General features: G+C 51.1%; 8 protein-coding genes across 8 annotated transcripts; 4 read left to right on the top strand and 4 right to left on the bottom strand.

Moving 5' to 3' along the window:
• Positions 1–762: 762 nt before the first annotated feature.
• On the bottom strand, positions 763–1,987 carry N7515_001060 (uncharacterized protein; the record flags this gene model as incomplete). Its single annotated transcript, XM_056661804.1, has 2 exons — positions 763–1,549; positions 1,608–1,987. 2 exons carry the CDS (start codon positions 1,985–1,987, stop codon positions 763–765), a joined length of 1,167 nt encoding a protein of 388 aa, XP_056526970.1.
• A 2,051-nt stretch (positions 1,988–4,038) lies between these two features.
• Positions 4,039–4,560, top strand: N7515_001061 (uncharacterized protein; the record flags this gene model as incomplete). Its single annotated transcript, XM_056661805.1, has 1 exon — positions 4,039–4,560. One exon carries the CDS (start codon positions 4,039–4,041, stop codon positions 4,558–4,560), a length of 522 nt encoding a protein of 173 aa, XP_056526971.1.
• Positions 4,561–5,083: 523 nt separating this feature from the next.
• Positions 5,084–7,054, bottom strand: N7515_001062 (STE20 family serine/threonine-protein kinase; the record flags this gene model as incomplete). The annotated part of the gene is made up of 4 exons (XM_056661806.1): positions 5,084–6,583; positions 6,630–6,797; positions 6,878–6,945; positions 7,009–7,054. The coding sequence occupies 4 exons, from the start codon at positions 7,052–7,054 to the stop codon at positions 5,084–5,086; spliced, it is 1,782 nt and encodes a 593-aa protein (XP_056526972.1).
• Positions 7,055–7,441: 387 nt separating this feature from the next.
• Positions 7,442–9,117, bottom strand: N7515_001063 (FAD-binding oxidoreductase; the record flags this gene model as incomplete). The annotated part of the gene is made up of 2 exons (XM_056661807.1): positions 7,442–7,474; positions 7,528–9,117. The coding sequence occupies 2 exons, from the start codon at positions 9,115–9,117 to the stop codon at positions 7,442–7,444; spliced, it is 1,623 nt and encodes a 540-aa protein (XP_056526973.1).
• Positions 9,118–9,706: 589 nt separating this feature from the next.
• Positions 9,707–10,820, top strand: N7515_001064 (dTDP-4-dehydrorhamnose reductase family protein; the record flags this gene model as incomplete). The annotated part of the gene is made up of 4 exons (XM_056661808.1): positions 9,707–9,888; positions 9,948–9,967; positions 10,025–10,733; positions 10,790–10,820. The coding sequence occupies 4 exons, from the start codon at positions 9,707–9,709 to the stop codon at positions 10,818–10,820; spliced, it is 942 nt and encodes a 313-aa protein (XP_056526974.1).
• A 1,032-nt stretch (positions 10,821–11,852) lies between these two features.
• On the top strand, positions 11,853–14,162 carry N7515_001065 (uncharacterized protein; the record flags this gene model as incomplete). The annotated part of the gene is made up of 1 exon (XM_056661809.1): positions 11,853–14,162. The coding sequence occupies one exon, from the start codon at positions 11,853–11,855 to the stop codon at positions 14,160–14,162; it is 2,310 nt and encodes a 769-aa protein (XP_056526975.1).
• An 821-nt stretch (positions 14,163–14,983) lies between these two features.
• On the bottom strand, positions 14,984–16,267 carry N7515_001066 (uncharacterized protein; the record flags this gene model as incomplete). The annotated part of the gene is made up of 1 exon (XM_056661810.1): positions 14,984–16,267. One exon carries the CDS (start codon positions 16,265–16,267, stop codon positions 14,984–14,986), a length of 1,284 nt encoding a protein of 427 aa, XP_056526976.1.
• A 1,489-nt stretch (positions 16,268–17,756) lies between these two features.
• On the top strand, positions 17,757–19,153 carry N7515_001067 (uncharacterized protein; the record flags this gene model as incomplete). The annotated part of the gene is made up of 3 exons (XM_056661811.1): positions 17,757–18,293; positions 18,474–18,666; positions 18,735–19,153. The coding sequence occupies 3 exons, from the start codon at positions 17,757–17,759 to the stop codon at positions 19,151–19,153; spliced, it is 1,149 nt and encodes a 382-aa protein (XP_056526977.1).
• Positions 19,154–20,271: the final 1,118 nt, after the last annotated feature.

The raw sequence follows: 20,271 nt of genomic DNA on the forward strand, positions 1-20,271 counted from the left end.
GTGACTTGAGGGAGACGGACACGTAACGAATCTAACAATAAGGGAGGGGCACGTGCTGCTTATCGGACAGGATATCAGCACGTCCTGGCGGAGATGTTTTCCTTCCTTCTCTCCTCATGCTTAGTTGCTTCGTTTATGCCACTACATTGGTCGATCTTCTTCATCATTCGTAACTGGGCGTAACAGTACCTACCAAATATTATCCTATCTTGTTGAGGTCATATCTCGATGACGTGTTGGCAATACCTTCATGCACTTTGACCACCTAGCAAGTGCTCATGTTGTCTCTCAGTTCTACTTCAAGGGTGAGCTTACATTGACTGAACGCAATCGACGTTGTGTCCGATAAATTGATAAGGTGCCTCCATGTGATCGTGATAGGGTCCACTTCGATTGGGGCATAACTCTGACCACTCATCCCGCTCCACACTGGAGTTGGCAAGGTTTAGATCCAGATAGGTGCCTGACGCTCACTTTTCTGTGTCTTAGCATAGTCATACAGGGTCAATTAAAACCCACCAGTTTTTGTTCCTCAAACGGGCAATACGGACTAATGTTATTGACCTGGACGGAGTTTGCGTGGTAATGCGCGTACAGCAAAGTAAAATACAGCGAGTATTCCTCTCAAACTCAACAACACAACTCCTACGCTATAGTACCCTTCTGCGGAGAAGGATATAATCTCTTTCTATGAATCAGCGTGAGGCTAGACATATCAACCTCCAGAAAGCAAAGGGGATAATAATCAATCAGATTGTAAGCCTATTCAACGAGACGGAGAACGTCCAGGGCTACCGAAAGACCTTTTGTCTGGGCTTCACCGTGGCCGATTCTCTCTTCCTGATAAAGGGGGAAGTGCATTGGTAGGGTTGTCTGAGTTAGTGGTTGGGATAACAGATTGTGCGACTTAACGTGCGCAATAAATGCGTAGCACGGGTCATTAGCCGGCATCATTGTCCAGACTTCCACGGGAACAGTGAAAAGGAGGAGACTGGAGCCTCGAAAAGCACCTTCGATCGTGACCTTGGCGGACAGCACGTGGGCAGGAATGTGGCGTGTCAGCCACTCTTTCCATTCAGTGAGATTTAGGGGAATATCTTCCCGGACTTTCATGCTTATTAGAACATAGGAGGCATCTTGGTCGCTACTCCTGGTGATCGCCGGCCTTGAGCGATTGCGGCCAATGGTCACGCTGGGCGAATTTGGTTTAGGGATATGCACTGGTGCAGATCCAGCCTGATTCTGCTGCGCGCAGGAAAAAATTCGAGAATAAATGCTTGCCAGGGTCTCGGACCGGCCGTTCAGCAGACGCAGTTCGTCGATGAGAACTCGGGTTAAGGAGAAATTAATACTCGCCGTTGTCATTTGATCCCAGGCGGCGGCTGCCAGAAACTCTGCGCCCTTATATGCGCTCAAAGCCCCTGATCCTGCGGACCAACAATCAAAAAGATAGCAGACTTCGCCTGGGTGTCGTTCCATGTATCCACGGACTTCCCACCAGTTAATGCTCGGGCCTACCAGATTGCCGGTATTGGCATTACATTGACCACTGTTATTTCTTAGTTCAGATACATTACTCGAACCAAGCTAGAGAGTTCGTAACTTACCCCAAGTGCCAGGTTTCGGCGACTCTTCCGGCACAACCTGCATGACCCGAGTAGACAAATATTCGGAGGGTATCTTCTCCAGAGTGGCGCCGTGACCAAGAGACAAGATAGTGCAGAAGTATCCACTGGGAATCCTCAAGCGGGATTGAGAAACTCTCCGTCTCAAACCCAAAAACAGATCGAAAGACGCCTAAAAGTTCTCTCTCGAGGGGCTCGACTCCTATGTCGTCATTATGCCAGTGAAAGGCTATCACCACTGTCTTTTGATAGGTGCTCAATTTTGTTGCATGGTTGATTGCTGCCTGTAGGTCGACGGAAAATTGATTCAGTGGCTTTCTGGTCTGGTGCACTTGAAAGGCGGCAGGCGTTTTTGAGGTCATTGTACGGACACGGTGAGGTGCGAGACGGACACGGTGGGAAATGCAGAGGCTAAGACCCAAGAGGATTTCAGGATGGTTGAAACGCAGATTCGAAGATGGATGAAAAAGAGAAGAACTGTCTAGGTGAGAAGCAGCCTATAAAATGCGAGGGAGCAGACTCAGCAGAGGTCACATGACCAAACAGTATCAATGTGGAAGAGCAGACGTCGCTGTCATACACAGGTAACTAGTACTAAGTTACTATCCTCTAATGCCAAGTAGGCGGCGGTCTGGAGTGGCAGACGATGACGGGTGTTCTACATTGCACGTGCTATGTGCATTAAAATAAGGTGTAGAGTGGATCTCGGCGGGATCATGCAGGGTGGATATATGTGGGGCCATAGCGGAATCCTATTGTGTGGGTATGTTCCTATATTGAAGAAAATGGTCATATTAGCAAAGATTTCCCCTCATGGTGTAGTGGTCTAACCACAGTGCACGGGCTGCTGACGCCATAATGGCGTCAGTTGGGTTCGTCAGGTTCTTGGTTCGATCCCAGGGCGTGGCGAACTTAAGGGGGATTTCTACTTTTTTTATTTCCATATTTACATTTCAGTCACACTATGGAGTATTTTATCTGCATATTGTATATCAAAATAAGGCTCGTGTGGGTCTCTGGGGTGGATTGAATCCACCATATGTGGGTCTGTTCCTATATATTGAAGAAAATGTTGTATTCTACAATGATTTCCCCTCGTGGTGTAGTGGTTTGACTGGTTTCCCACAGTGCACGTGCTGCCGAACGCCGTATAACGGAGTCGGTTGGGAACGTTAGGTGCCTGGTTCGAACCCAGGGCGTGGCGAACCTAAGGGGTATTTCCTTTTTTTTTTCCCTGCATCTACTTCTGCCGCGTAGGTACGCTAGATATCACAATAATATTAATGCTCCTTCCGTATAGTAGGTACCCACAAGAGATCAGGTGTGGAGTCCGAGCGGGTCTTTATGGGTCCATGCAGGGTGGATCTTTGTGGCGTAATCCACTATGTGTGGCTAGATTCCCGTACACACTGTGGCACACACACACAATTCATTAACGGCCGGCGGCTAAGCCGAAAGGGCAATTATCACGAATTCCTAATCCATATTTCATTGGATACCATGTCTCCTTAGAGCTCATACTCCTATCCTAGTCCCCATACATTGTTCCATTCAGTACATGTCACCTTAGCTGTCGATATCGTAGCGGGACCACGTGGGTTAGTAGTTTTGTTAGTAGACTGGCTAGGTTGAAGGCGCTTCTTCAAGTGTTCAACATCCTGTCCTCGGTAGATGAAGTATCTCTACCATCTCTGGCACCCGGTGGTAAGGTGGTTAGTGTGGGTTACTTTAGGGAAGGGTGTCATCGCGTTGGTCGACATGGTTAAGTGGCCTCGAGTCGGCCCATGGCGATTGCGAACCGTATTGACGCCCGCACTGCTTCCAAGTTCGACGTCCATTATGGTCATCCGAAGACGAGGAAGAAATGTATGTAGTCTCAGTGGATATGGGTATATCGCAGTCCAGTGTGTCCAGTGGTGCATGCGTTGACATAATGATTTGTCTCACGTGCCACGTGGTTCCCCGGTGTAAACTCTGAGGCCTATTTTGACACCCCAGGCCCTTGCAATTCGAAGGCAGAGATGCCGATGTACTGTGTACAGTTCATGTACATGATGCATGATAATGTTCCAAGTGATGGCAACGGTTTGGCTGTCGACTGAATGGGTAGCACTAGCCGGTGTGTTTCTCATGTGCACGATTCAGCCTCGCGCTAATGCCTGAACTCCCACGTTATTTTGGCCGGCGGCTAGCGATAGAGAAGGCGGGGTAGCTATGTGCTGACTGAAAGTCCTACTTATCAACAATTCGGCGGCTAGTTTCACTTTTGTTTCAGCCTTGGTATGTGGCAGCAACTAAGGCGCGGGAAAGAGAAATATACAAAAGGTATCTTGCCCGGGTTTGACCAAGCATCAAAATCGTGGTTTTCACACGTTCTCTCGTGAAATTATTACCCTCTCGCCCTTACACAGCCATGGAAGTCTACCACTCCCAGCCTATCGTCGACGCGGTGATTCGATTTGTTGAAAACGACCCCACCTCCGAAAATACCGTGAAGGCAATGGCTTCTGGGATCCTCAACTACTCCTTTCTGCCGGCCGATGGCTACGTGGTTACATCAGCAAACCGAAACAACAACTTCGGCTTCATCATTCTCCGTCTCCAAGGTGGGGTCCCTGGAGATCGAAGCATCATCCATCATACCTTTGCCAAAGCGAAACCCGCAAGCGATGACCCACAGGCGTCCTTAGGAGAACTTGAGAAAGCCCTTGAGCATGCCAACACTCAATTTGGGAGATGCTGGGCGATTATGATTCATGGGATCAATTTCAAGTTCTACGAATATCATCGAAACCTGCCTGAGCACGCACGTCTTATCCCGTGGAGCCCTCCCGACGAACCCCAACGGAACTCATTCCATGCGCGCAATGATAGTGTTGAAATTGATTCGATGCTGAGACATATGGCACAGAATGATACTCCGCCTGCACGTTAAAGTAGTTCTGAACGGATTAAATAGGCACGGTATAAAGGAGGCTTGGGGATGAATCTGAAGCAAGGGCATGCAGGGAAGCGACAGGCGAACTATTCATCCTAGGCCGAGGCAGAGATAACGATAACTATTGAGGAAATACCAAGACGTTCATCACATTCCAGACATATTATGTTCTAGTACTTGTGGAAAAAGTACACAGCCAAAATCACAGACGAGACCAGTGGTCAATGGACAAGGACAGAAGCACAGACAGCATTCTATCGGGAAAAGAGGGTACAGAAGAAAGCGCAAGAAGATCACACCATATCGTTAGAACTCCGGGACCAGTCCCACCGAGTAAGGGACAGTAAACGCAGCAGAACGAACGGACACCAAGGATGCAGCCAATGGCAAAGAGTTGTACAAGTGTCAAAATACCGAAATGGGTCTATACAGCGAATGGAATAAAGAATATTGTAGGTGTCGGTGTCGGTGTCGAGGTTGATGATTGATGATTGAGGGAAGTTGAGAAGCAAAGGTGAGTTTATATACCACCCCAGCGGTTGCGGAGACCCTCTGACCACCGCTGGTAGAGGACGTCGGAGAGTTGTTTGGTGTGTTCCATACCCGGTGCAGGTGGACTGGAATTGGAGGGTGGTGATTGCGGTTGGGGTTCGGGGACGTAGGATTGGCGACGACGGTGGCTTTTGAGGTGTGGGTTACTCTGGGCCAGGACCAGGCGTGGCCGAGAAGGGGAATCGGGTTGTGTGGGTGGGAGCAAGGAGGAAAGGCGGGCGTCAGCTTGGATCTTCTCGTTCATGATTCTGACTATGTGATAGAGACCCTCGGGATCGACCATCTCCAGATCACTCCAGGCTTCGGCGAGTCTGGAGATGGCTTCACGCTTGTCGCCATCTCCTGTTGTTGATAGGACTTCCTGACAGGAAAGTCCCACGGCTTTGCTGTATGCACGCCGTCCAATTTTCGCTTCCTTGCTAACAGTGTCGGTGGACACCGTTTTAGGGCTAACATTTTCATCAAAGGCTGGCTTGGCTGGGTTCACATCGTTGGCAATTTTATCCGAAACGCGACGGAATTGTCTGACTGTAGAGGGGCTGTTGCCGTAACTCAAGTCCAACCCAAGTGGCTGCTTAATGCCACTCGAACGACGCTTCGTGTTAGCACGCCTGACAGAAGGAGAGCGGTCGGTAGGAGCCCGCCGAACTGTGCAATTTGCCTGGTGTTTGGGGGGTGGAGGCGGAGGTTGCTGTTGTGGAGTAATACGCAACTCCTCCATCAATCGCGCGGGCTCGGGCATGTTCTCATCTTCCTCGTCGAATGTCATCCAGTCGGTACCTTTCGGCTTCCACATAGGGGGAGCCCTGACTGTCTCAAACACCCAGTCGTCATCATCGACATCGCCGGGCCTGGTCATAGTATTCAGAGACTCGGCGTAGTATTTGACATCTTTGGCTTCACCGCGTCCACTATCCCAATCTTGCTTGCGATGAATGAGTTCTTGGAGGGACTCGGGCTTGCCTGCATTCCTGATGAACTTGTGTCGCAGCAGCTCCTTTGCACTCGGTCGCAGATCCGGGTCTTTTGTCAGACACTGTGCAACGAAATCCTTGAAGGTATTGCTGTATTCGTTGCCTTCGAGGCGAGGGGCGGGATTCTTCGGAATCAGGAAGAGCACTTTCATCGGGTGTGTACTGGCGTGCGGGGGTTCTCCGTTGATCATCTCGATTGCTGTGATCCCCAAGGACCAGATGTCCGCCTTGTAGTCATAACCAGCCTGCTGGATGACTTCCGGCGCCATCCAGAATGGCGTTCCGACGAATGTATTGCGTTGCGACTTGATGTTGACCAGCTGTGCAGCGACACCGAAATCCGCCAACTTCACTTTTCCGGTTTGGGAAAGCAAAACATTGGCTGCCTTGACGTCACGGTGGATTTTGCCTTCATTGTGCAGATAATCCAGGCCTAGGAGGAGTTCTCGGCAGACGATGGCCACATGGGCTTCATTGAAACATCCTGGTTTCAACTGGGCGGGTCAGCGACGCATCTCAGCAGGGTAGTAAGCTACATACCAGGTCCAAGCAAGAGCCACCTCCGAGGTACTCCATGACAATCCATAATTTGTGACCCTTGAGGAAACTGGCTTTGTATTGTGTAACATAGGGGCTAGCGCAGGTAGCCAGAACGGAAATCTCCTGTTGGATCTCCTGGATATCATCCTCGCTGGACTCAAGATCGATCTGGAAATACGTCAATTATGGAACCAAAGGACATCGACAATCGAAATTCGTGAAATATTCAAAGCAGAGGAAATGCGTACGTGCTTAATGGCAACGATCTCGCCGTCGGTCTTGTCAATGGCCTTGTAAACAACACCAAAGCTGCCACCTGCAAACGAAAAACACTCGGTTAGCCGACGAAATAAAAGAAATAACATCCATGGCAACTCACTCCCCAATTCCTCCATCACCTGGTAATGGCTTGCCATGTCGTCCATGGTTGCGCAAATGATCAGCCCAGCTAGCTCCGGTCGCACGCGATGTCGACAGATATCATCCAAGTTGGATGAATAGCTTGAATAGCTCGAGCTTTAGGATGATGATGGAGAGTACACAAAAGAAAGCCAATGGATCGGAATGGGGGGCAAGGGGTGGAGCATACACAGTAGGTAAATCCCCAAACAGACGATCCCCGTCTCACATGGCAACGGGCGGCCTCAGGCAACAACCGGGGTATTGATGCAAGGATTATCAGAGTATCATTTACACAGTATGTATTGTTTACTGTTTAATGGATATTTTGGACTGATTTGACAATTCCTGTTATTGCGCTGGCACTTGCTTTTATGAATTACTACCTTTTTCTATATACACGCATACATCCGCTAGATGTACTTGTACGGGTTCATGATCCCATTCTGGAAAACAGACGTTAGCAATAGATCACATGTAGCGATGAGATACCACTTACCGGGTCGTAGACACTCTTGAGCTGCTTCATCAACTTCACCATCGTCTCGTTCTGACTGTATCCAATAAACTCCCGCTTGGCAACCCCGAGGCCATGCTCAGCACTGATACTGCCCTTACGCTTCTGAATCCACTCATACACCCACGGCTCGATCGCCTTCTCCACTTCCTTGTTGTACTGTCGGACAGAAACATTCAAGTGCAAGTTGGAGTCACCCATGTGGCCATAACCAACCACGGCACGAACGGGGAAAGAGTCATCGTCACCCACAAAGCCCATCTCGGTCAGGCGGGCCTTGCAGTCCTCCACCAGTAGGTAGAGATCCGACAATGGAATAGACACATCATACTTGTAGGTGCCACCCAGGTGGCTGAGCGACTCGGTGATACCCTCACGCCAGCGCCACAGAGCCTGGAACTGGGTCTCATCCTGGGCCAATACGCCGTCGGCTACAATGCCGTCGCCCATGACGCTCTCCAGGAATGACTCCAGCTTAGCCATATCGTGCTCGGCATTGGAACCACTGGTCTCCACCAAACAGTAGAAAGGATACTCACCCTCGAGAGGGTACTTGTTGCCAGTGGATTCTCTGACCAAGCTCTGACTGCGGCCATCCATCAGCTCAAAGGCAGACAAGATCTCCGAGAGCTGACCCTTGGCCGCCAGGAAAGCCTTTTGAACGTGATCGAAGCTCTCGAGGCCGAAGTAGGCCACATTGACCGCCTTGGGGCGAGGGGGACACAGAATAGAGACCGCGGTCACCAGACCAATGGTGCCCTCGGAGCCGATAAACAGCTGCTTGAGATCGTAGCCAGTGTTGTTCTTGCGGAGAGTAGACAGCGCATCCATGATAGTCCCGTCCGGCAGGACTGCCTCGAGACCGAGTACGCTACCGTGCAGACTGCCGTAGCGGAGCAGGCGCAGACCGCCGGCGTTGGTAGAGACATTCCCACCGATGTGGCAGGATCCCTTAGCACCGAGGTCCAGAGGGAAGAGATGGTCGTGCTCAGCGAGATACTGGTCGGCCACCTCGAGAATCACACCCGCATCGGCAACCAACACTCCCGAGGCAGGATCGAAAGAACGGATCTGGTTCATACGCGAAGTGTTGATGACAATCTCATCGAAGACGGGCACAGAGCCACCGACGAGACCGGTGTTTCCACCCTGAGGGACAACGGCCAATTTGCGCTCATTGCAATATTTCAGCACCTTGCTGACCTCTTGTGCATTCCCAGGCTTCAAAACAAGCCGAGTGTGGCCACGATATTTGCGCATCCAGTCGCTGTTGAAGGGTTCGATATCATCGGTCGCGTCGGTCGTCACGCCATCAATTACGGCTGACTGAGAGCCCAGCAGCTCCTTGAAGTGTGCGACATCGTCGGCGGAGATTTCACCGAAGTTGGGGTTCCTCTTGAGGTTGGGGTAGGCGTCGCTGGTGAATTTGATCTCTCGGGAGTCGGCGTTGCGTGTGGAGGCGCTGAAGGTGCGCGCGGTCAAGGGTGTGAATTGGATGGGGCGAAGGGCAAGGCGAGGACGAGGCACTCGGGCCCGCCGCAAAGCAGCTGTGAGGTTCCTAGCACTGGACATGGTGAGTGAGACAATAATTAAGGAGGATCAAGTCATGAAATTTTGGTTGGTCAATTGGTGGAGATCCGTCAATTTCCCCGAATCAGGTCCCGCCCGGTTTTGATTCGACCTCGGAGATTTTCGGTTTTTGCTATTGGAGCTTGACAGGGTTCTTTAATCAGTTTAGAGTGCTTAGGAGAAGTCTAGATCGATATTATACGTGATTTAGGTAGTTCTTTACAGTATATTGCAGCCCTATCTACCTATACGGTTAGGTATGTGGTACCTGCGTAATGCTAGGTAGTACCTAGGTCGGGAGACATATGTTGCTCGACCATCCCCGTAAGGTCCGACGTTCGACACTACCTAGGTCTTGGCCGACTTCGCTACAACAAAATACGTATGCAAGAATATCTGTCGATCATGGTATCATGAACGTATAGATCGTATGGCCAGCAAGGAACATAGAACCTTGGAAAGAACTAGAACGAGTGGATTCGATTGCTTCGGTATATCCACAGTCGGAGTCAGTTACGTCACAGTGGCCCCCCGCCAATTCAAAAATAACGTCGAAATCATTTCTTGACTTTAGACACTACACTCATTCAATATGACATCTACTGTACTTGTCACAGGCGCCAGTGGCCTCCTTGGTCGTGCTGTTTTCAACACATTCCAGCACTCAGGCGTGTTGGTCGTTGGACAGGGATTCAGCCGCCCTGCCCCGCCAACCATCTTGAAAGCCGATTTAGAGAAGGACGAGGATATTAAGACGCTGTTTGACGAAGTGAAGTATGTATATTCCCCCAACCGTCAATTGCTGATGCTGATAAGCTTCGAACTATCAATAGGCCCCAAATCGTCATTCATTGTAAGCTAATCAGTTTACGAGCCATGTTGAAATCCCCGATAGACTGACAGCTCATAGGTGCCGCAAACAAGTCTCCAGACCTCTGTGAGAAGAACCCCGACCAAGCGCGGAGACTCAATGTCGAAGCGACTCGCAAGTTGGCCAAAGAATGCGAGTCTCGTGGCGCCTTCCTCATCTACATCTCAACCGACTACGTTTTCCCCGGCACTGAAGGCGATGCGCCCTACGAGGCCGATGCACAGACCAAGCCGCCGAATCTGTACGGACAAATGAAGCTAGATGGCGAGAAGGCCGTTCTAGAAACAACGAGTCCCGGTGCGGGTGTGGTGCTGCGTGTGCCAGTGCTGTACGGTAACGCTAAGGATAACTCCGAGAGCGCAATCAACACGCTAGTCGACGCTGTCAAGAAGGCTACCGACGAAAATGCCGGGGTGCAGATGGATGACTGGTCCCAGCGATATCCTACCAACACTGAGGATGTCGCGCGTGTGTGCCGAGATATTGTCATCAAGTACCTCCGCGAAAAGGAGAAGCGCAAGGACCTCCCTCGGATCCTGCAGTTCTCATCCGAGGACCGTATGACCAAGTATGAGATCTGCCAGAAGCTGGCTCACGTCCTTGGTGTTGCGACTCCCGGCATGACGGCAAATAAGCAGGGCAATGATCCTAATGCTGGTGTCACACGGCCTTATGACACCCATCTCTCTACCAAGGCGTTGACCGAGCTTGGGATTGATGTACGGACGATGGATTTCATTGCATGGTGGTAAGTTCTGTCCATCTGTATCACTTGTGGAAGTTATAGTACTAATAACACTGCAGGCGCCGAGAATTGGGTGCTTATAGGAAATAGGCATGACCTGAATGGTTGAACAACTCAAACATAGAGGATCATCTACTTAGGACATAAGAACAAATTCAAGTCAATCCGGGACAAGAAACTAGTAACCTCCACCAACACTCTCTTTTGTTTGCATTGTACCTGATGTCCAAGAGATGTCCGAACCACATCACATCGTGGGACTTGAAGCGACACGATATTCACTTTAGCCCATATTTATAAATCTGGGGAAGTTATCACTAGCAGTTACCAGGGCGTCAATCTGCCATGATCCTAGATAATCTACGACAGATTCATGTTGACTTGGACGTAAGTGTGCGATCCTCTTGTGGGCCCGTGGAGACCAGGTCAGAACTGATAGTCAAATCACAAGCATGGATTGATCCAATAGTGCCAATAGTACCTGCCGATCACCTAGTGTAGGAAATCATATGAAGAACGTCATATAAACATGGTAACAGTGACCACCGTAGAGTAATTCACCGTCTGTCGTCGCAGGAATGACACTGGCGCGTCGGCTTCGGATAATTCCACCCCCGAAACCAGCGTTTCCTCTCATCTCCCAATACTCCGTAGTCCGTACTCGATCGTGTCTAGTTTCATGCCAAGACAGGTGAGTCCATTCTAGATCTGATCTATCCACACACGAGAGAGAAGCGAGATGCAGCCCGGCCCAGCCCGGCCCAATTGACGATCGATGCGGGCCACCTTCTCCCAAGGCGCGAATGGTCGATTGAGAACAGGCCGGTTTGATCGTGAGGACTAGGGGTGTGGGATTCTTTCCAGCCGTGTGCCCAATCCCACTGTGGCTTTTCCCACATTTTCCTCTGGAATTTGTTGTCTTCCTTTTCATCTTATTTACACTGTATTGTTGGGAGTCGCATAATCGCAAACAACCACACCGGAGATTGCTACGGAAATTGGTCTTTGGTCGCGCAAAGGTGACGCTAATCTTATTCTGGCGATAGAACCTGAGACAATCTCGAAACGCTCGTGCTTCGGCCCCTAGGGGGCGATTCTCACCCCGGGAGAGAAAATTCCAGCATGAGCGACAGTGCGATAGCCGCGGTGCATGCTGTGCCTCAAAAATTCTCTCGATACCGCGGCGCGCGAGGACTGATAACCGGAAACGTCGAAATGGCTCCACCTGCGCCAGTGAATAGTGCAAGCGAACCGAATCCCTCAATCGCGAGGAGCAGATCTCGATATCGGCGCAATCGACCACCGGCAAATAGCAATGGACTTCCCGCCTCTACAATCCCTGCAATACCCGGCCACGCCCAAACTCAATCGGAGGTGCACCGAAATGAACATCGAGAAAATGAGGGGGCAATCGGCCTACCTTTGGCGGGACAAAATGAGAAGGTAGCGCGCGCGCGTGAGGCACACCGACAAAATGCGATGAAACAATTGACCGGACAAGAGCAATTGACACAAGAACCACGACGGCCTCAGACATCCGCTCCGCCAGCATATGACCCCCAACAGAAACCCCGATCACAACCTGCCAAACCCTCGCGCAATTCCCAAGGAAGTGACCGCAACCGCAAGACTTTCTTTCAGAAGGTCGGGCTAGCAAGAAGCAAAGAAAATGCGAAGAAAGTCGAGCCTGCAAATTACATTGGGGTGGGCGGAACTGGCGTGGTTCCTGGACTCGATGCTCCTGTCAGCGCGGTCAATGCCGGGGAGCGACATGCCCTAGTAAAATACGGAGATGCCACTGCGGAGCTTACCATCACTCCATCAACGCAAGTGCGCGATCTGTTACTAGACGCGGCCAGGCAGATCTCTCGAGACATCGATGCCGAGAAGTTCATCCTCATGGAGTCGTTCGCTCAAGTTGGTCTGGAGCGTCCGCTTCGTCGCTATGAGCACATCCGAGAAGTCATGAACTCCTGGTCACACGATGCCGACAATCAGTTCATCATTATTCCTCCTTCTAGCGTGGAAGCGCTAGCTCAGCTTGATGCAAGACACGCGCCCAGCCAGCCGCCGTCCCCGGTCACTGTTCATATCTACCATTCACAACGTCCTCGCAAGTGGGACAAGCGGTATGTCACCTTGCGTGCTGACGGACAGGTGACGATCTCGAAGAAGGAGAACGCAAAGGAGCAGACCAACATTTGCCATATCTCTGATTTTGACATCTATTTCCCCAGCGCTCGGGCGTTGAATAAAGACATCAAACCGCCCAAGAAGCTATGTTTTGCGATCAAAAGCCAGCAGAAATCCTCAATGTTTCTTTCGACGGAGAACTTCTTGCACTTTTTCTCAACCAGCGACAAGTCTATTGCCGACACCTGGTACCGATCAGTGCAAAAGTGGAGGAGCTGGTACCTTGTCAACAAGAGAGGCGCTGCCCAACCACTAGAGACTGAACCTGGCTTGAAGCGTTCAGGGACAAAGAAATCGACCCGCCAGCCGAGAAGTGTCAAGGACGTTCCTCTTGTGGAACGGCAGGCTTCCGTTGAATCTCCAAAGCGTCCAAGTTCTGCCCAACAGAGGCCAACAAGTTCCAAGGACATCTTTGCGCGGAAGCGGACCCTTCGTGGACATGCCCCCCCTCCGGCATCGTATCCCCACACTCTTACACTCGACACCGATCTAGATGGGCCATTTACCGACAAGGCGGCATTGGTTCCAGGCAGTTTACCCGAAGATGGGGATACATCTACTTTTTCACCGACTGGACTGCTAGGTCGAACATACACCCAGCGACAAACTGCTATGCGAGAACGCGACGACAGAACTAAACAAGAAGCCTTCACGGGTGGTGGCCTCATGAGCGGAGTATCACCACATTCCCCCATCTGCGCACCGAGTCCCAACTCTCGAACCAATACCATGACTCGCGCTCCCGATCCGTCTCTTTTCAACAGCACCCCATCTCTCAACCAGAAGAACAAGCCTCTAGTCGATCTCACTCCAGTCTACGCCGAGCCACCACAGCACAGCCGCAAAGGCAAGGGCCACGGCGTCAAAGTGCAACCCGGCATGCAACTGATCGACGCAGCCACCGGACCCGAGTTGACCCAAAACGCAATTTCTATCCCACCGGCAACTTCCTGGCGCCGCCCAGCCACAGACACCATCCCACAGCGGCGCAACACCACTCGCAGCGTACGCAGCCATAAAAATGCCTACGCACCCTCTGTTTCCGAAGGCAGTCCGGCACCGCCAGCCACTCAGTTCACTCCTAACAGCCTGCTGGCGCATTCGGCCAGTACGTCTAGTCATCGCAATCCGCGAACTGGACATGGTATCGCCACGGGTGACCGCAGTGCGACACGGCCGCTGCTGGATATGTCACCGGAGAATCCGTTCGCAGATGGCAGTTTGCTCCGGCAGCTGTAATCTTCTATTTTGTTTCTGCTATGACAATTTACGATGGCCATGACTGTTATGCGCGGGATTTGGGTTTCAGTATACCTAGTTCATCATTTCCCTTTTCGGCCTCCTGGATCCTCACGGTGCGGACAAGAACACTCGAGTCGGAGTCTCGTCTGGCTTGACATTCTCCTGTCTTTGGATCTGGAGAGGAGATATCTGATTCATTTCGATGGACATTCATCTTGATTTGGGATACCCATTACAATTTCTATATTTTCGATTTTGCAAGAGACTTACTTCTTTGAACCGGATCGATACTGATCAATCTATCGGTGATGATGTAGGGTGTAGTGTGCCCTTGTCCTTCGCTTTGTCCTGGATGACGGCTCCACGTGCTTTGTGAATTGTCACTTAGCTGCCGGCCAAACTCCACAGTAAAGCCTCACAGCCGACAGCCGGCTGCCGCCGGACGTTAATGAATGCCATGCCATACCATACGGTCATCTCTTGGTCTGAGCGAGCCTGTAGGCTGTGTATTACAGCGGAAACGCGGGTATTAGATCAATTCTAACCGAAGTCGCAACATTGGCTGGGAGAAAATGCCTAGCCCAAACCCAGTGCTTAGCGCAGTAGTTAGTTCATCCCAGGGCTTGGCAGTCGCCGGCTTTAGGGTCTGCAGGCCAAGAGACACGCCGGCTGGTGGGGTAACCCCACAAGAGAGCGTGAAACTCAGCTGGAGCCTGGGGAAGCATATAGTAGGGGAGAGCCTAGCTCCCCACTACAATACCTACTTGTGGTCCAGATTGTAAGTAGATTCCCCAGTCTGGCAGTCTCCAGAAGACCCCTCAAGGCTTCTCCTCCCCAATCATCGCAAACCACCTAGCCACATAATCAATCCTCGGTTTCCGATCCCTCGGATTCAGCGCCTCCGCTTCAAGGAAACCGCCATCCGGAAGGGGGATTTTTTTCTTTCGAGTGATCTTACTCAATCCAATAGAATACATACGCCACCCATCCCAGATAACCCAACCGAGTCGTCGCCACGGTTTCATGTTCGTCAGCGAGTAGCATGCAGGCATGGTCCGCGTGAGATGTATACCACTGAGATAGAGGTGTGCGACGTGCCAGTGATGCGAGGCACGGTGTCTCGGCGCGAACATCCAGGCGGATGTTAACTCTGTGTCCTCGGGAGGATCTGGCGTAGCCCAGAGGCTGCTATCTTGTGACTGTGTGGGTGGCAGGTCAAATGATGGGAAGAAAGGTATTGATGTTTCTTCCGGAGCGGGCCAGATGGTTTGGGCGGGTTCTTCTGCTTCTGGGTCATTAGGCAGCCAGTTCAGGGTCAGACCCAGATCTGAGAGGACGGCGGATACTGTCCAGAGTCTTTCGGCTGAGCGATAGTCGATTTCGCTCCAGGTGTTGTATGCGTCTAGTTCCCGGATTGAGGATTCGTTCCAGTTCCATCGCTGGGTTGCTGCTCTGCGCAGGTGGGAGTAGTGATGCAGATGCCAGAGAGCCCAGTATGTGCGATACTCTTCTGTCCAGGTGAAGGGTTGGCTGGCATTTTGGATTTGGAGTGGAGGTCCACTTATTGAATCCGCGGGGATATTATCAAGAGTTTTGATGAGACCTTCTCGCATAATAGAGAGACATTTGCACGCAAGCCGCTGGATCTGCGCGCCTATCTTAAGTATATGCCGTGATTCTGTGTACCCTAAAGTTGGCGGATCCTCGCATGTCTGGTGATAGTGCTCAAGATCCGGGCATTGCAGTGAAGAGATACTGGGGTGCCCGATGTTATAGCATAGCTTTTGTATTTCTGGCAAACAAGTAATCGGATTTAAGAGGATCAGCTCTTGTATGATGCGGGTAGGCTGGGCCTGGAAGACGGCATTGAGTCGTCGAGATGCCAACAGGCTGTTTTCAATGCCTGCAAAATCACCGATATCGGCGAGAATCTGTTGGATGACTTCAGGGGGCAGTTTCTCGAAAGAATCCATGTTGAACTGAAGAAACTTTGGGCTGGGAAAGGTAGATGAGAAGAGGGGGGGGGGGGGCTTGGAGATATTTAAGGGTTGATCTTTAGCGTAATACCCGAGTGGCGTAGGTGCCGCACCCACTTGGGGCATGGGGCGAGTGGACGAGGAAATAGGTCTCACAGTTCTCCCACTGCACTAACTAACGTGGTTGAGACTAGACAGTTTGGTTACTTGTTCGGCAAAACTGGAAATAGAAAATAATACATGCTGCCGCTGTGGGATTATTGGGCATTTCGTATGAATAGCATTGCCAGCTGGCTCGAGATTTGCCAGTTGGCTCGAGGTTTGTCAGTTGGCGGAAGGCTTGCCAGTTGACGGAAGGTTCGCTAACACCCGTCTGGAACTCCTCATCCACTATGGATACTGACAACTGAACATAATATTTTTGTCCATACTTTATTTAGAAACCTTAGGTACTGTACACATGTCCTGTTCGCCTTTTGTATATACTTAATACTTACAGGTACACGCTTCAGGTGTCACTTGGCAAAAGTCTTGTAGAAAATATAGGAATCGCATTGGGTATCTCAGGTCGGATCAAGTGCTTCTATGTCAAGGATGGTGCAGTTCCTACTATGTAGTAGTTAGTCCAGCACTAACTAGTTGTCATCTGCTAACTTGGAATGCCATGGCTCTTCTCCAGTGATTTCAATCAAGTCCCATTTAGCCTCGATTTGACTTCAAATGTCATTCATCGTTGGCTTCTTGTGCTTGCCATGATCCATTACTCGGACCTTACTATGACCGACATTATCTTCACTTTGAAAGGCCTCACATTCAATTGGATTGGATTGTCTGAATACTGTTGGTGCAGTCCTCGCAATTCCAGGCCTAGAAAATCTGGGATTCTAAGTTGCCTAACAATTGAAGTGATTCGAATATACCTCAATAGCAACCACATCTGCATTGAATTTGAGATTGCAGAGAGACTTCGATATTGAATTAGCAAATACTTCTCAGTGGCCTTGTTCGACCGACTAGATTGTTATTCGTTCTAACTAACAGCAGGTCTCAATGGAGACACCACTCAAAGTCATTAAAGCCTCATTTCTCTCTAATTTGACATCCACTATGAAGTGATAATACATTCATGCTCATTCGAGTGAGCTCTCAATAAACTCAGCATGACTGAACGGAATAAAGCATACTGTGTAGTAAGACCCCCTCCTCGGTCTCTTTCTTGTTCCATCCGATCTGTACATCTGTGCTGCGCACAATGGCTGCTCCTTCCGTTTCTACTTCCCTTCGTTCTTTCCTTTCTTCCTTTCCTTCTCTCACATCTTCTTTTCTCACCTCTGTGACAATCAGGCAGCTCAGAGTAGGTCGAGAGCATGGACAAGTCATGTGGTTGTTGTCTTGAGTCCCGTGACAACAAGTGGGATAAATAGCTTCTTCGCCGATTCCCTTCTTGTTCTTCTCTCTTCTTCCTCCATATTTGTTGTTCTCCTCCTCTTCCCCTCCGTCCTCTCTCCCATCCTTTCCTTCCTTTCCTTCCTTTCCTTCCTTCACGAAGGGCGACCTCCAGGTACTCGCTGACGAGTACCTGGCTGGTACCCTTCTGAAGTAGGACCAGCTCCGCATGTTTGACGAGCTGCTGTGGGGGCCCGCGACACCGGACATGTTTGTCCTGGCCTGGGAGCTCTCTGGGCTCCACACCAACCTGGTAGTGGTTGTGGCCCCAGGAACCAAAAATGCCTGGATACTCCGTGTGGTGCTGACACCGGAGTTCCTGTGGTTCAGACTCCACTGGGCAGGGTGGCCATACCCTGGTAAGTATCAACTGTCGGTATCGAAGCAACAGCGCATGCTAACCATCTCTCAGTCCAGCTTTCCGACTACTCCATCCACCTTATCGAACTCCTCCACTCCCACCACCTGGTTGCGCCAATGGCCCTCCATTATAACATGGGGGTCAGCAACCGGTGGTGGGGAGCTCAACCACCATCTGGGGATCTACCTCTCCCCTGCGGCCGCCGCGAAGCCAGTTACCGTTCCTCCAATGGAGGACTTGATGCCCATGGAGGGCATTGAGGTGTCTGTGGGTGTTTTAGTCGCGACCGTCGGCACCAGTGTCCGGGAGTACTATCCCGGCATGGATGTCTGTGAGGAGTCGGGTGTGTCCTATGCCGCCCCCGCCCCCGCGACGGTCGAAACCAGTGTCCGGGAGTACTTTCCCGGCATGGCGTAGTTGTTGTTCTCGTTGAAGGCACTCTTTTCCCAAAAGACCTGGCCCATAACAACCTCTTCCCCTCCGTCCTCTCTTGCATCCTTTCCTTCCTTCCCTTCCTTCACGAAGGGCGACCTCCACGTACTCGCTGACGAGTACCTGGCTGGTACCCTTCTGAAGTGGGACCAGCTCCACCTGTTTGACGAGCTGCTTTGGGGGGCCGCGACACCAGAGATGTTTGTCATGGCCTGGGAGCTCTCTGGGCTCCACACCAACCTGGTCGTGGTCGTGGCCCCAGGAACCGAAAATGCCTGGATACTCCGTGTGGTGCTGACACCGGAGTTCCTGTGGTTTGGACTCCACTGGGCAGGGTGACCATACCCTGGTAAGTATCAACTGTCGGCATCGAAGCAACAGCGCATGCTAACCATCTCCCAGCCCAGCTCACCGACTACTCTACCCATCTCCTCCAACTCCTCCACTCCCACCACCTGGTTGCCTCAATGGCCCTCCATTATAACATGGGGGTCAGCAACTGGTGGTGGGAGCTTAATCACCATCTGGGGCTCTACCTCTCCCCTGCGGCCGCGGCCAAGCAAGCTACCGTTCCTGCAATGGAGGACATCATGCCCATGGAGGGCATTGAAGCCTCTGCGGGTGTTTCGGTCCCGACGGTCGGGAACAGTGTCCGGGAGTACTCTCCCGATATGGATATCTGTGAGGAGCGGGGTGTGTCCTCTGTCGCTCCCGCCCCCGCCCCCGCCGCGGCAGCTCCTGCCCCCCCGACGGTTCACACCAGTGTCCGGTAGTACTCTCCCGGAATGGATATCTGTGAGAAGTCGGGTGTGTCCTCTGCTGCTCCCGCCCCCCTGACCCCTGCTTCTCTCACTTCCGCTGCAGCTCCTGCCCCCGCGCCCTCCACCCCATCACCTCCCTCCCGTTTGAGCTGGCGGGAAGCCGCTCCCTCTCCGAGCCCCTAGCTCTAGGGCATAGGCTCCTTCAATGAGTCAGAACGGTGCTGACTTGGGCCCCATCCTCCCTGGAGGTCTCGAGCGTTGCTCCCTCCGCATCAATCGAAGAAGGTGTTTGACGCTGGTCGTCAATTTGTACATTTTTTCTTTTTCCTTTTATTCTGAATGAATATCTTGGTTTGCCTCGTTAGCATGCCCATGAGTAGTCCTCAGGTTCCATAAGTTTTCTCACTACGTAGACGGTATGTATGTAGTATCTGAGCCTAAAGCCCGGGTTTGCGGCGAACTGCCCAGAGGCCTGAAGCACTTATCAAAGGCTGGAGCGTTCCAACGGGACATCGCTGTTAGCTCTTGGAGAACGGATTTCCCTCGCTATGCAGGACAAATTCTTGGAATACAACCTCAATCAGCTCTGCGCTATGACGAATTGCGACTAAGGCATTGCAAGTGGAATCCGGGGGAGATCACATGTCTATTATCTAGACTTTGCGCATATGCTATTGATGGCTTGCTTCCCTTTTCTATTTATTAGCAGCTCGTGGAAGTGTTGTTGACTGGTGTTGAATCGCGTTTATTGAGGATCAGCCTTGGTTTCTCCTGCTATTTAGATTCTAAAGTAATGAACTCAAGTTTTCTCCCGGCAAAAGGCAGGCTCCGTATCGGAGGTTTCTTCAGCAGGGATTATTATTGTAGGGATCGTTCGTGGCATGATCCACCGGTCATCGGGTTGGGTATCACCCCTGGGGCAGAGTAGCTTCGCTATCGTCGCTATCTAGATCTATATGCTATGTGTAGAGGATCGGACAGCAGAGAGCGTAGGTATATTATTTGGTTCTATCCACACTAGACCGATGACAAGAGGAAGTACACAAAACGATCAATTGAAACTATACCATCTCAAGCAAGGCAATACCCCATCCACATACAAATAGCAATATATAGAAGACATCCTCTCC

The sequence above is a fragment of the Penicillium bovifimosum genome, assembly GCF_028826915.1.
Source record: "Penicillium bovifimosum strain IBT 22155 chromosome Unknown utg000001l_segment0_segment0, whole genome shotgun sequence".
Taxonomy (NCBI): domain Eukaryota; kingdom Fungi; phylum Ascomycota; class Eurotiomycetes; order Eurotiales; family Aspergillaceae; genus Penicillium; species Penicillium bovifimosum.